This window comes from Crinia signifera, chromosome 2, assembly GCF_055691185.1.
Source record: "Crinia signifera chromosome 2, ASM5569118v1, whole genome shotgun sequence".
Lineage (NCBI taxonomy): Eukaryota > Metazoa > Chordata > Amphibia > Anura > Myobatrachidae > Crinia > Crinia signifera.
The window spans coordinates 31,670,828-31,683,020 of NC_139218.1; the positions used below are offsets into that span (position 1 = coordinate 31,670,828).

Below are 12,193 nucleotides of genomic sequence, written 5' to 3' on the forward strand. Positions count from 1 at the left end.
TAAAGGAAATGAAACAATAATTGTGGATGGAATACTGTGCATTCACTTAGGGTTACCACCTTTGTGTTGAGCGATTCCTGGACAGTGACCCACCCCTTGACACACCCACAGCCAACTCATTGACCCGCCCCCAGCCCCGCCCCTTGACCCGCCTTATGGTTGTTGTTTTTTTATATATGCTTCAAATCTATTTTTGATTTTGCACATGGTAATGCCACATACACGTTACGTCATGTCACACACTGTAATGCCCATTACATGTTATGCCACACACTGATGCCCATTATACATTATGGCACACACCGTGATGCCCATTACACGTTATGCCATGAGTGGACAATGAAAAAAAAAATAGGGACAAAATGGACAAATATTTACACCATAATGCCTATGTCACACATCCATATTATACCACATGCCATCGTGCCTATTACACGTTATGCCAGGGCTCAAAATTTTTTCTTGAAAGAAGGACAACAGTGACAGTGCGCACCAGAGGCCATAATGCCCATTATGAGTTATGCCAGGGCTCAACAATTTTTTAAACTAAGGACAACAGGGACAGTGCGCGCCTGAGGCGCGCGCATAAAACACACCAGAATGCCTAATATACGTCAAACACAGCCATTACATAAGTATACTACATTCCCATTACACATTATGCCCCACACCATAATGCCCATTGTGCCGTTGCCACACAACTGATGCCCATTACTAATATGCCCCCACAGTGCCAGATATGCCCCCACAGTGCAAGATATGCCCCCACAGTGCTAGGTATGCCAACACAGTGTCAGATATGCCCACACAGTGGCAGATATGCCCCCCACAGTGCCAGATATGCCCACAGTGCCAGATATGCCCCCACAGTGCCAGATATGCCCCCCAGTGTCAGATATTCCCCCCACAGTGCCATATATGCCCCCCAGTGCGTGAAATGCCCCCCACAGTGCTAGGTATGCCCCCACAGTGCCAAGTATGCCCCCCAAAGTGCCAGATATGCCCCCCACAGTGCCAGGTATGATCCCACAGTGCCATCGGCAGCACAGCACAACTCACCGTACAGTGCTGGCTTGCTGGCCTGGGCGGCTCAAGGTGTCTCCTGCTGCAGCCTGGTCTCTCCCCCTCCAGCCGCTGACTCCCGCCGCTGCCTCCCCCCGCCGCTGCCTCCCCCCGCCGCTGCTACTGCTGAGGGAGGGGAGGGAGAATTAGTAGAGACACGTGATGCGCTCCCCGCCCCTCCCCTTCAAAGGGAATCTACTGAGGTGGGGGGCGGCGGACCTGTACAGGCCACGCCCTCGCCACTTACATATGCGCGCATGTGCAGAGGGATTCGGGCGGTAATTTGTTATGGCAGTACGGGGTACCGGCACACTATGTTTTACCCCGTACCGCCATACTTTGAGGGAGAGGAGGCAGAGCTACAGTAGCAGTGGAATTCCCGCTGCCCGCATCAGTAATATGCGGTACCAGCCGGGCGGTGGGGGATCAATTCCCGGACTATGTATAGTCCGGGGCAGCCACCCTTCAGAAGTCCGGATGCCGGTGTCAATTACCGGACTGTCCGGAGTAATCCCGGAGGGGTGGTAACCCTATTTTCACTCCTGTTTATAGAGAGTGAAATAGGAGTAAAGTTCTCAAAAAGGGTCAAAAGAGTCACACTCTACTGCGACTACATTAGCATTTTTTACTAGTTACATCATCTATTTTATGCTAATTCCCTAATCTAGAACACAAACCGTGCGTCTGAATGTGCAGGAACACAACCATTGGGTGCACCATTCAAACTTGCACCAGCTGGGTGTGGAATCTCTATCAGAGTATGACATCTCTGTGTATCTGAATAGTCCATGAATGCCCAGTCAAATTCCAGTGCAATTCAGGGACCGTGGAGTTTATTTAATAAGATGGGAGTTCTATTGAAGATGGGATGTTGCTTTGGGCAACCAATCAGAATCAACTTCTTTTTTAGCACCTTCTAGAAGATAACATATATCATCTGATTTGTTGGCCATAGCAACATTCCATTTGTAACAGAACTCACATCTTAGTAAATAAACCCCTTTGTGTCTCAGTGGCTGCTTTAAAGAAGTGCACACACCGCTTTAAGAGAGGAGGGGGCACATGTATTGGCTCCGATTAGGCCCTTGCCTCTCTTTCGCTGCAGTAGATACTGGCATTGTGCTAGAGTCTACTGCCCATGCGCAGGCCTCCGCCAATATAAAAGAGGTTACCATTTAGAATAAATGGGAGGCGGTCTATAGCCACTGGTCTATCTACGTATAATGGGTGCAGAGTGTGGAGTCAACATGTGCCCGTGAGCCAGTGGGGACCCACACAGCACCCACTGCACACACTGAAAATGCTGACTTTGCGGCCGCAGATTTTGTCTCCACGGGATTAGTCTATCAGGATTTGTATTTCCCTACGAATTGGCAGCCTGCACGGATCAGTCAGATCTGTGCAGGCTGCAGTGTGCAAAAAATTGATTAATTAAATGAATAATAAAAAAAAAACGGTACTTGTTTCCTAGCACGGCCACACCGATTTACATCGGGGTGGTCGTGTCGAAAAAATCGGGTCGATCGCATCGCATGCGATTTGGTCGCATGCGATGCGATCGACGCGACCGACCGATTTTGGACCCGATTTTTTTTTTTATGAAATGTCCCTGGGACCCGATTTTACATTGGATTCAATGTAAAATATTCCCAACCCCCCCAAATTCAACGGCGTACACCCCACCCCACGATAGACGCCAACCCGAAGCGTGGCGAGCGCAGCGAGCCCGCGAGGGGCGGCGGTGCGCGTCCTCCGACCTTTTCATTCCCCTACTATCCACGTCGGCGTGGAGTTGAGAATAGAATAGTGTGGCGAGCGCAGCGAGCCACCGAGCCCGAAGCGTGGCGAGCGCAGCGAGCCCCGCGAGGGGACGCGTATACCTGTGAAGTTATACGTGTCCCCTCGCGGGGCTCGCTGCGCTCGCCACGCTTCGGGCTCGGTGGCTCGCTGCGCTCGCCACACTATTCTATTCTCAACTCTACGCCGACGTGGATAGTAGGGGAATGAAAAGGTCGGAGGACGCGCACCGCCGCCCATCGCGGGCTCGCTGCGCTCGCCACGCTTCGGGTTGGCGTCTATCGTGGGGTGACGACGGAGACATCTATAATGTGAAATGGGTCATATTGGCCCATTTCACATTTTTCACATTTTCTCACTATTTCAATGTTAAAAAATATTTTAACATTGAAGCCTATGGAAAAATCGGGGGCATCGCGTCGGGACCATTGTTAATGGTCCCGACCGACGCAATGCCCCCGATATTTTACCTTTCCCGACACGATTTCAATGTTAAAATATTTTTTAACATTGAAGCCTATGGGGAAATCGGGGGCATCGCGTCGGTCGTGTCGGGACCATTGTTAATGGTCCCGACCGACAGGATGCCCCCGATATTTTGTCCTAGCCGGCCAAATGGACCTTATTTCAAAGGAAATCGGGTCCATCGTATGGATCGTGTACCTTAACTTAAAGGTACACGATCCATACGATTGTGGCCGTGCTAGGAAACAAGTACCAAAAAAACAGCAAAGGGTTCCCCCCCATGGCTATAACCAGCCCTGAGCCAAAAGAGCCGGTCCTAGTTTTAGAAACTCAGTGTTTAAAACCAAATAGGGGTCCCCCTAATTTCTAAAACCAGCACCAGGCTCAAGGACCAGTACTGGTTTCTGAACATTTTCACAATCGTTTTCTTCTAATTTTACACCGCCCCGGGGCACCGGATCTGACTGATCCTTGCTGCCAAATACGTCTGGAAAATGAGTAGTATTTTCCAGGCGTATTTGCGGGTCAATTACTGGCCATATGTTACATACGGCCGGATAGTAAATTAGGAATCACCATTCAACTGACCGAAAAATGTCAGATAGGAGCTGATTGGCTGGTTGTTTAGCACTCTCCGCTTTATCACTTTTTGAAGCTTGATACATCTTGCCCAGAATCTGATTGTTTGCTAGGAACATCACCTCTTTTCATTTTTAGAAGTTTTAGTAAATTTTCCCATATCTGTGCTAGGGGGATGAAACCTAAAAAACTTTTTTGGTATAGTCCAAGGTCCATGTTCCCCCCACTTCTTTTTAATTTATACAGTATGGTTTATTTTTCTACACGTTCATTGTCTTGTTATTTAATAGCGACAACGCATGACATTAAATTTGCTGAACTTGCTGGTAATTTAGAAGGTTTCTGATAAATCCAAATTCTCGTTAAGCGCTATAAAATTGTAATTTGTAGATAAGTAAATGTTTTTATTGATTACTGTTTTCAATGATTTACCTTAGAGACATATTTAAGTAAAAAGTGATAGATAAATAACTATAAACGTCATAAGATCATTAAATACGTGCACAGTTAATTGATCTGAACACATTAACCGTTCCTCTGTGTGATAATGACGTTTCGGTCCAAGAGAGATCTACATATTTATCTCTACTTTATGGTCATCATAAAGTAAAAATGACATAGTTCAAATTTCAAAAACAATTAGATGTCTGTGTTCAAGTATTTTTTTAGTAGTGATCTAACATCTACAGAGTAGGTTTTCATTTTAAATGGAGCAAGGGCGTCGGGCCGATGTTTTCAGGCTTCATCTCATGTTCATCTGCTGTGTCATCATTCGTGGAAACAGTTGGGATCGGTTAGAGGCCGCGTGAGCAGTTCCAGCGCTCACGCAACAGCCTCCAAACAGCGTGTCCCGGATGTTGCCGGGCAACCAGGACGCCGCCGTGTCAGCACGCTCAGACGTCCGGCGGGCCTCACTGAATGCCCAGGATCTTCTGCACGGCCACTTCCTCCAATGCCGCAGCGGTTGCCTAGGCGACGGGTAATGCCAGGCCGCCATGTGGAGGAACAGGTGCAGCGCTCAGTTGCGCCGCCTTGATTACAGCAGCAGCAGACAATTGGTCACGGGTCTTATTTAAACTTCCTGGGCAGGCCGGTCAGACGCTTGTTAGAGTTCAGTGTCAGCGTGTCCAGAGTGTTCCCGGTTCCTGGAGTCTTGCTGTTGCCTTTGATCCAGCCTGGTTCCCTGCCTTTCCAGAAGTGTCATCCCCGTATTCCAGTGTTCCTATCCTGGTCTATCCTGCCTGCCAGTACCTTGTTGTTCCTGCTTCCCTGCTATTTCCACCTTGCAGATAAGTTGGGGATTTACCCCTTGCAGTGGCGTAACTACCTAATTGTCGCCCCCTGGTCGCATATTTTTCGGCGCCCCCTCCCCTCGGCCCCCTCCCTCCCCTCGACGTACCTGCCCGGCCGCATCTGCCTGTCACGGTCCCGTCTCTCCCGGCGCCGGCTCCTGCTGCTATAATGAAAACGGACTCTTAGAAAATGGCTGCCCCCATACTGCAGACAGAAACCTGTCTGCAGTATGGGGGCAGCCATTTTCTAAGAGTCCGTTTTTATTATAGCAGCAGGAGCTGGCGCCGGGAGATACGGGACCGTGACAGGCAGATGCGGCCGGACAGCAGCGGGTAAGTGGTAGCTATAGCCCCGCAGACCCCCGGCGCCCACAGGTTCTCTGCGCCTCCCCGCTACCGCGGAGGGCTGCGGAGCTATAGCTACGCCACTGACCCCTCGTGATATTACTGGCAGATCCTTGTTTCTTGTTTATAACATCTTATGTGTATTGTTACACCGGTATTGCTCATAACAGCCTCTGTGTATTGTTACATTGGTATTGCTTATTAGACCCCTGTGTATTGTTACTCCTGCTTTGCCCAAAGGGACCGTCACCTCCCAGGGGCACAGCAGGCTCTTTAGTCAATTGGGGGATCAGTGCCCCGCTACTTTCCTGTCTGAGTTAGTCTGTCCTCTTGTTCCTGGTCAGTCTCCGCAGATAAGTTGTCCTCACATGACTCCTGCCTGTAACGGAGTCTGGGTGGACTTAATTCGCCCTTACAGCCGGGACGGGTACAGGTGAAGCCTAGCTCTAGCACTTATCCGTGGACACTTGGCCAGGACAATAGAGTTAGGGGGCGGGGCCACCGATACCATCATAACAGGATCATAGAACAACCTTTAATGTATCTGATCATACTGTATGACTTTCCCCAACATTTTTTAGACAGCCGGCTGATCTTATTGAAGATAAAGACCTGATGTGACAGGGAATCTAGATAAGATGAAGTCTCGGTCCTTATTTTGTAGCAGGTAAACAGCATAAGAGGTAAACAGCATAGGCAAGGATGGTTACAGCATTGCAGCAAACAGCGGCAGCGCTCACAGCAACGATGATGTGGGGCTCGGCACTGCTGCTGAGACACAGCAGCAAGCTGTATGTGCACGCACCCTGGAGCCATAAATCAACCTGTGCGGCCCAGGCCGGGGCATGTGCAGAAGGACATCACAGACACTGAGCTGCACACGGCACCTCTCTGTCTCCAGCCAGTTAGTCCCAGTGCATATGTAAGTGGCATTGATAATTTGTTGCAACTAAACTTATACAGTGAAGTGCAGTGATGTGTGTGGGCCCCGCCCCCCCCCCCCCCCCTGTGGCTCAGCTGCCTTTACCATGTGGCACTGGTAGGCTGAGAGGAGCCCTTGCCCCCCTGGCCCCTGCTGCTGCCCAGGGCTCAGGCTGACCTAGCAAGGCCTGGCAAGTCTCCAGTCCTGTGTGTGTGGGAATACCCTCTTGAGTCATGTGGCTGTCGCTGTGTCGCTCCTACTCAGTCTGTTGTCTGCAAGGCAGGATGAGTGATACTGACACCACACCAGGTGTCACTGGCTGGCCCGGAGACCCCACTTAGTGTCTGTCTTTGTGGTATTATATGTAATGGGCATTATAGTGTGTGGCATAATGTGTAATGGGCATTACAGAGTTTGGTATAACATGTAGTGGGAATTACAGTGTTTGGTATAATGTGTAATGGGCATTATATAGCGTGTGGTGTAATATATAATAGGTAATATGGCGTGTGTCATAATGTGACATGGTCGTTACGGTTGTGGCATAACGTAATGGGCATTATGGCATGTGGTATAATATGTAATGAGTGTGTGATGTGTAATAGGCATGACAGTGTGAATTTTTGGTGGGATAGATCTACTGTGTGAGGAACATTTCAGCTTGCACCCAGCCTGGGATGGCAAGGCTAATTGAGGGATAAGTGCCCTGTTTGGGAGCTCAAATGGGACTTTTCATATCACATTACTTATTTTAGGCAGGTGTTGCCATTTTATGCTTTAAAATAATTAGCACAATCTGCGACATAAGAAACATCAGTTGAAAATTGCAGCACTCGGAGACTGGCATCAAGTAGGTGGTAAAAATAGTGCTGTTTTAATTCAACATGGTGACTCCTGGAGACTGGAGTCACCACTGGGGTTCTTATCTGCTGTGAAATTCTATGTTTTGATGATTGAAGTAGAAAGTAGGAATGGTCAGTTGGGGTTAGCATCTTGCTAAGAGGAATCTTCAACAATTTGCGGAAGCCCCCCCCCCCCGAATTAGTGTCTTGCTTAGGGCCCCGTGAGGTCTTAATCCACCTCTGGACAGGGGCACTTCTCCCTCGTTTAGATCCATGACCCCCATAGAGCCATAGAGAGAGAACAGAACCTCTCAAGCGCAGTGAAGGGCTTCTTTATGCTTGCCCCCCTGTCGGAGAACCAGCGGTTGGGATTCTGATGTCGGTATACTGACCATCGGAATCCCGACTGTTGGGACTCCATACCACACCCAAAGGAAGGGGGCAGCCATAATCACTGTGACAGCTTTGCCGTGTGCTGGGCTGCCCCCAGCATCTAAATGAAAGCAATTGCAGCTTTGCTATTTTTAATATTTTTAACAAAACTGTAACTGATGTTGAATTAGCCCTATTATTTTTTTACATAGAACCTTAGTTAGTGTTCTAGTTGTGATTTACCATTGTAACTGCTAAGGTTTTCTGTTAAAAAAAATAGATGATGGGTTGACAAAAAGAATTTTTTTTTTTTAAACATGATGTTTTAACTGCAAAGTATGAATGGTACAGATTATGAGGGTGTGGCCAAATCCGGGGAGGCATTGTCACACTACTGAAAAAGTACAAAAATATAGTAATTGTTGGCACAGAAAAGCGCTGCACAGGGGTCATTGTTGCCTGGCCCCACACAGTCACTCTCATACCAGACTCTCCCTGCTGCTTCACCTCTGTGTTGCCAGAAACTATCCCCAGGACCAGGCTCTCAGCAGCTGCAGCTCTGTTCCTTCTCCCTCTGCTCCCAGCAGCTCCTAGTCACTACATTCGGTACTTGTTTAGTTTCATGGCCGCAGCATGGTTGCTCACCCACGCTACGGGCTCGGTGGCTCGCTACGCTCGCCACACTATCTAAAAATCAACTTGATGCCAATGTGGATAGTGGGGGTATGAACTATCCATGTTGGCATGGAGTTTATTTGGTACTCTTTACCTAGAACGGCGCCCATCGCGGTCGTCGCGGGTACATCGCGGGTACATTATTGGCCACCCGCGATGCTAACGACGCGATCAATCATCGCGTCGGTCGCGATGTCGCTAGCATCGCGAGTGGACAACAATGTACCCGCGACGACCGCGATGACCGCGATTGATCAATCATCGCGGTCATCGCGATGTCGTTCGCATCGCGGGCGCACAATAATGTACCCGCGATGACCGCGATGACCGCGATTTCTGGCTGTGGAAAAAAGACAAGTGAAAAAAATGAAAAACACAGCAAATGGCATGGCATCCCTCAATTGAAAAAGTGTGAAAAATACAAAAATACATGAAAATTCCACCTAACACTTAAATGTCATAGATAACAATCAAACCGCACACCTGTTGCGGTGATTTTACAGTAAAAACGCGCACATATCGCGGTGATTTAACATTAAAACTGCGCAGATATCGCGGTGATTGAGGGCACATGGCGGCTGGTTGCATCATGGGTGACCATGGCCGTCATGTGCCTGCAATCACCGCGATAGTTGCGCAAAAAGCAACAAAATTCAATAAAAAAACACATCAAATTACATGGCAAACCGCGCACATATTGCCGTGATTGCGGGCACATGGCGTCCGTTTGCATCACGGGTGACCACGGCCGTCATGTGCCTGCAATCACCGCGATGGGTGCGCAAAAAAGCACCAAAATACAATAAAAAAACACATCAAATTACATGGCAAACTGCGCACATATCACCGTGATTGCGGGGACATGGCGGCCGGTTGCATCACGGGTGACCACGGCCGTCATGTACCTGCAATCACCGCGATGGGTGCGCAAAAAATCAACAAAATACAATAAAAAAACACATCAAATTAATTGGCATTCCTTAATTATAAGACAATGAAATAAGACACGACACAGGTTAAGAATTTCAAATTCTGACTTATTTTTTTATTTTTTAATAAAATATATTATTTTTTTAATTTAGTATAAAATATTTTTTTTTTTTTTTTAAGAATGGGGGGGGGGGGGGGGGGGAAGGTCTGGGCGAAGGTCATTGAAAGTATAGGAGAATAGATGCCTCTTGGGAGGAACTGGATTACAACAAGGCAAATCGGAATGAGGCATACAAAAAATGGGGCTCAATACGCAAAAATGCACCCTAATGCAAACATGCACTGGGTACAGAAGAAAATGCAAATATGCGGAACAGTCCATGGTGAAGGTGCAAAACAAGTACGGACAGCTCAAAGTCCAGGAGTCCGATACTGCGACCATCAGTAACCGAAATTATGGCCTACGAGCAACAAAGTTCATCATGGAGCAAATAACAAACAGAGTGGAACAAGGGCATTGCTGCAAGGCACAATAATTTAAAAACCAATTAAAACCAAATCACTAATTAATGGCGCTCTTCACCTGGGAGGGGACTTTGTGTGCTCAACAGAGCACTTGAAATAGCCCCAGGCAAAGACGAAGGGTCTGTGACTGGTGGCAAAGGGGGCCTCGGCGCGTACATAAAAGGGACAGGAGGAGGCGGAGCATAACCCGACGCACTGTACGAAGGGTAGTGATAGGGGTAATTGGGCATTTGGGCTGCTTGCCATACGACGTTGGCAGATGGCTCTATATTGCATGCACTAGAGAGACTTCTCTCTGATGCACGCATTATAACGCTATATACCAACCTCTTACACTCATGGAGCTGGTCTGGCGCCATGCCCCGCATTTCCACGGCAAGGTTATTACTAAAAATTTGGAAATCGTCAAGGGGAATTTGAGGTGCCTCCGGTGCCGACGTGCTAGAATGCCCTTGGACATTACGAGCAGTCCTGGACAGCTGTCTTCTGGGACGCCTCCTCGGGATAGCAGGTGCAGTGCTCTCCGTCATTGAAGTACTGTCCCCCTCTGCAACTGCCACAGGCTCCTGCTCTGTCTCAGGGGGAACTTCCTAGAAAGGGGAAAAAAAGGGAAAATGGTTATAACATGACATTTCACAGTCACTTACATGCAAGACATTTTTCAGGAAATACTTACAACGTCCACACTCTCCGCTGCAACGGACGAAGAGGTGTCCTCCGTATCCGTTCCCCCTGTTCCACTCTGTTCTCTCTGCTCCAAGATGAACTTCATCCGCTCGTAGTACCATAATTTCGGCACGTAGACGTCATCAGCATCGGCTCCGGAACTCTGAGACTGCCGTACTCGATTCAACTCCTTCACCATAACTGTCCGCATATTCGTCATCCTCTTCTGTACCCAGGCGACGTCTGCATTAGGTACCCGTTTGCGTAGAAGAGCCACCATTTTCTTATACGCCTCATTCCTCTTCGCCTTGTTGTAGTAATCCGGATGTTTCATCTCCCAGAGGCACCTATTCTCCTTATACAAATCAATGACCTTCGCCATGAAACCATTGGTTAATTCTCGCTGAGACATTGCTGTAAAACAAAAACACAAACAAAACCATCTATAAGTAATTGATGTCTATACGGTATGTCAAAATGGTATCGCATCACATCAAATGGCACAACTCCCATGGCATCTGATGTGAGGCGATACCATTTTCACCAAAAATCATTCACATTTGCTAGTATACCACCCCCACTATCCACGCGCACCCGAAGCGTGGCGAGCGCAGCGAGCCCCGCGAGGGGCGGCGGTACGCGTCCTCCGACCTTTTCATGCCCTACTATCCACGTCGGCGTGGAGTTGAGAATAGAATAGTGTGGCGAGCGCAGCGAGCCACCGAGGCCCGAAGCGTGGCGAGCGCAGCGAGCCCCGCGAGGGGACGCAGATACCTTCACAGGTAAGCGCGTCCCTTCGCGGGCTTCACTGCAATACGAGCACAGTTACCAGTGAAGCCGTTGAAGGGACGCGCTTACCTGTGAAGGTATCCGCGTCCCCTCGCGGGGCTCGCTGCGCTCGCCACGCTTCGGGCTCGGTGGCTCGCTGCGCTCGCCACACTATTATATTCTCAACTCCACGCCGACGTGGATAGTAGGGCATGAAAAGGTCGGAGGACGCGTACCGCCGCCCCTCGCGGGGCTCGCTGCGCTCGCCACGCTTCGGGTGCGCGTGGATAGTGGGGGTGGTACCCTGGGAAAAAAAGGCATTTGGGTTACATTTAAAAATTAATTAGAAGAACAATTTAAGCACGACTTACCTTATTCGGGGGATAACGGCGTTTATTTTTTTGTTTTTTTTCTTCAATTCCACCGATTACAGCAACTTCAATTCCCCAAAAAAATAAAAAAAACATCATTAATCAAAATTCAATGACATAGAAATCCCCCCCCACTATCCACGCGCACCCGAAGCGTGGCGAGCGCAGCGAGCCCCGCGAGGGGCGGCGGTACGCGTCCTCCGACCTTTTCATGCCCTACTATCCACGTCGGCGTGGAGTTGAGAATATAATAGTGTGGCGAGCGCAGCGAGCCACCGAGCCCGAAGCGTGGCGAGCGCAGCGAGCCCCGCGAGGGGACGCAGATACCTTCACAGGTAAGCGCGTCCCTTCGCGGGCTTCACTGCAATATGAGCACAGTTACCAGTGAAGCCGTTGAAGGGACGCGCTTACCTGTGAAGGTATCCGCGTCCCCTCGCGGGGCTCGCTGCGCTCGCCACGCTTCGGGCCTCGGTGGCTCGCTGCGCTCGCCACACTATTATATTCTCAACTCCACGCCGACGTGGATAGTAGGGCATGAAAAGGTCGGAGGACGCGTACCGCCGCCCCTCGCGGGGCTCGCTG

The 12,193-nt window shown here is 49.3% G+C and overlaps 1 protein-coding gene across 1 annotated transcript; it reads right to left on the reverse strand.

The window, feature by feature from the left end:
- Positions 1-9,607: 9,607 nt before the first annotated feature.
- Positions 9,608-11,015, reverse strand: LOC146058385 (uncharacterized). The gene is made up of 3 exons (XM_083170670.1): positions 10,483-11,015; positions 10,130-10,396; positions 9,608-9,742 (listed from the first exon to the last, which is right to left on the reverse strand). The coding sequence occupies exons 1-3, from the start codon at positions 10,882-10,884 to the stop codon at positions 9,608-9,610; spliced, it is 804 nt and encodes a 267-aa protein (XP_083026796.1). The 5' UTR covers positions 10,885-11,015.
- Positions 11,016-12,193: the final 1,178 nt, after the last annotated feature.

What these genes read in the sequence shown, in the direction of transcription:
- LOC146058385 (XM_083170670.1), bottom strand. Translation starts at nt 10,884, where the DNA reads ATGTCTCAGCGAGAATTAACCAATGGTTTCATGGCGAAGGTCATTGAT. An exon ending in CAGCGGAGAGTGTGGACGTT is followed by an intron (nt 10,397 to 10,482) that starts GTAAGTATTTCC and finishes TCCCCTTTCTAG; the next exon opens with GAAGTTCCCCCTGAGACAGA. An exon ending in TCCATGAGTGTAAGAGGTTG is followed by an intron (nt 9,743 to 10,129) that starts GTATATAGCGTT and finishes TGTTGCTCGTAG; the next exon opens with GCCATAATTTCGGTTACTGA.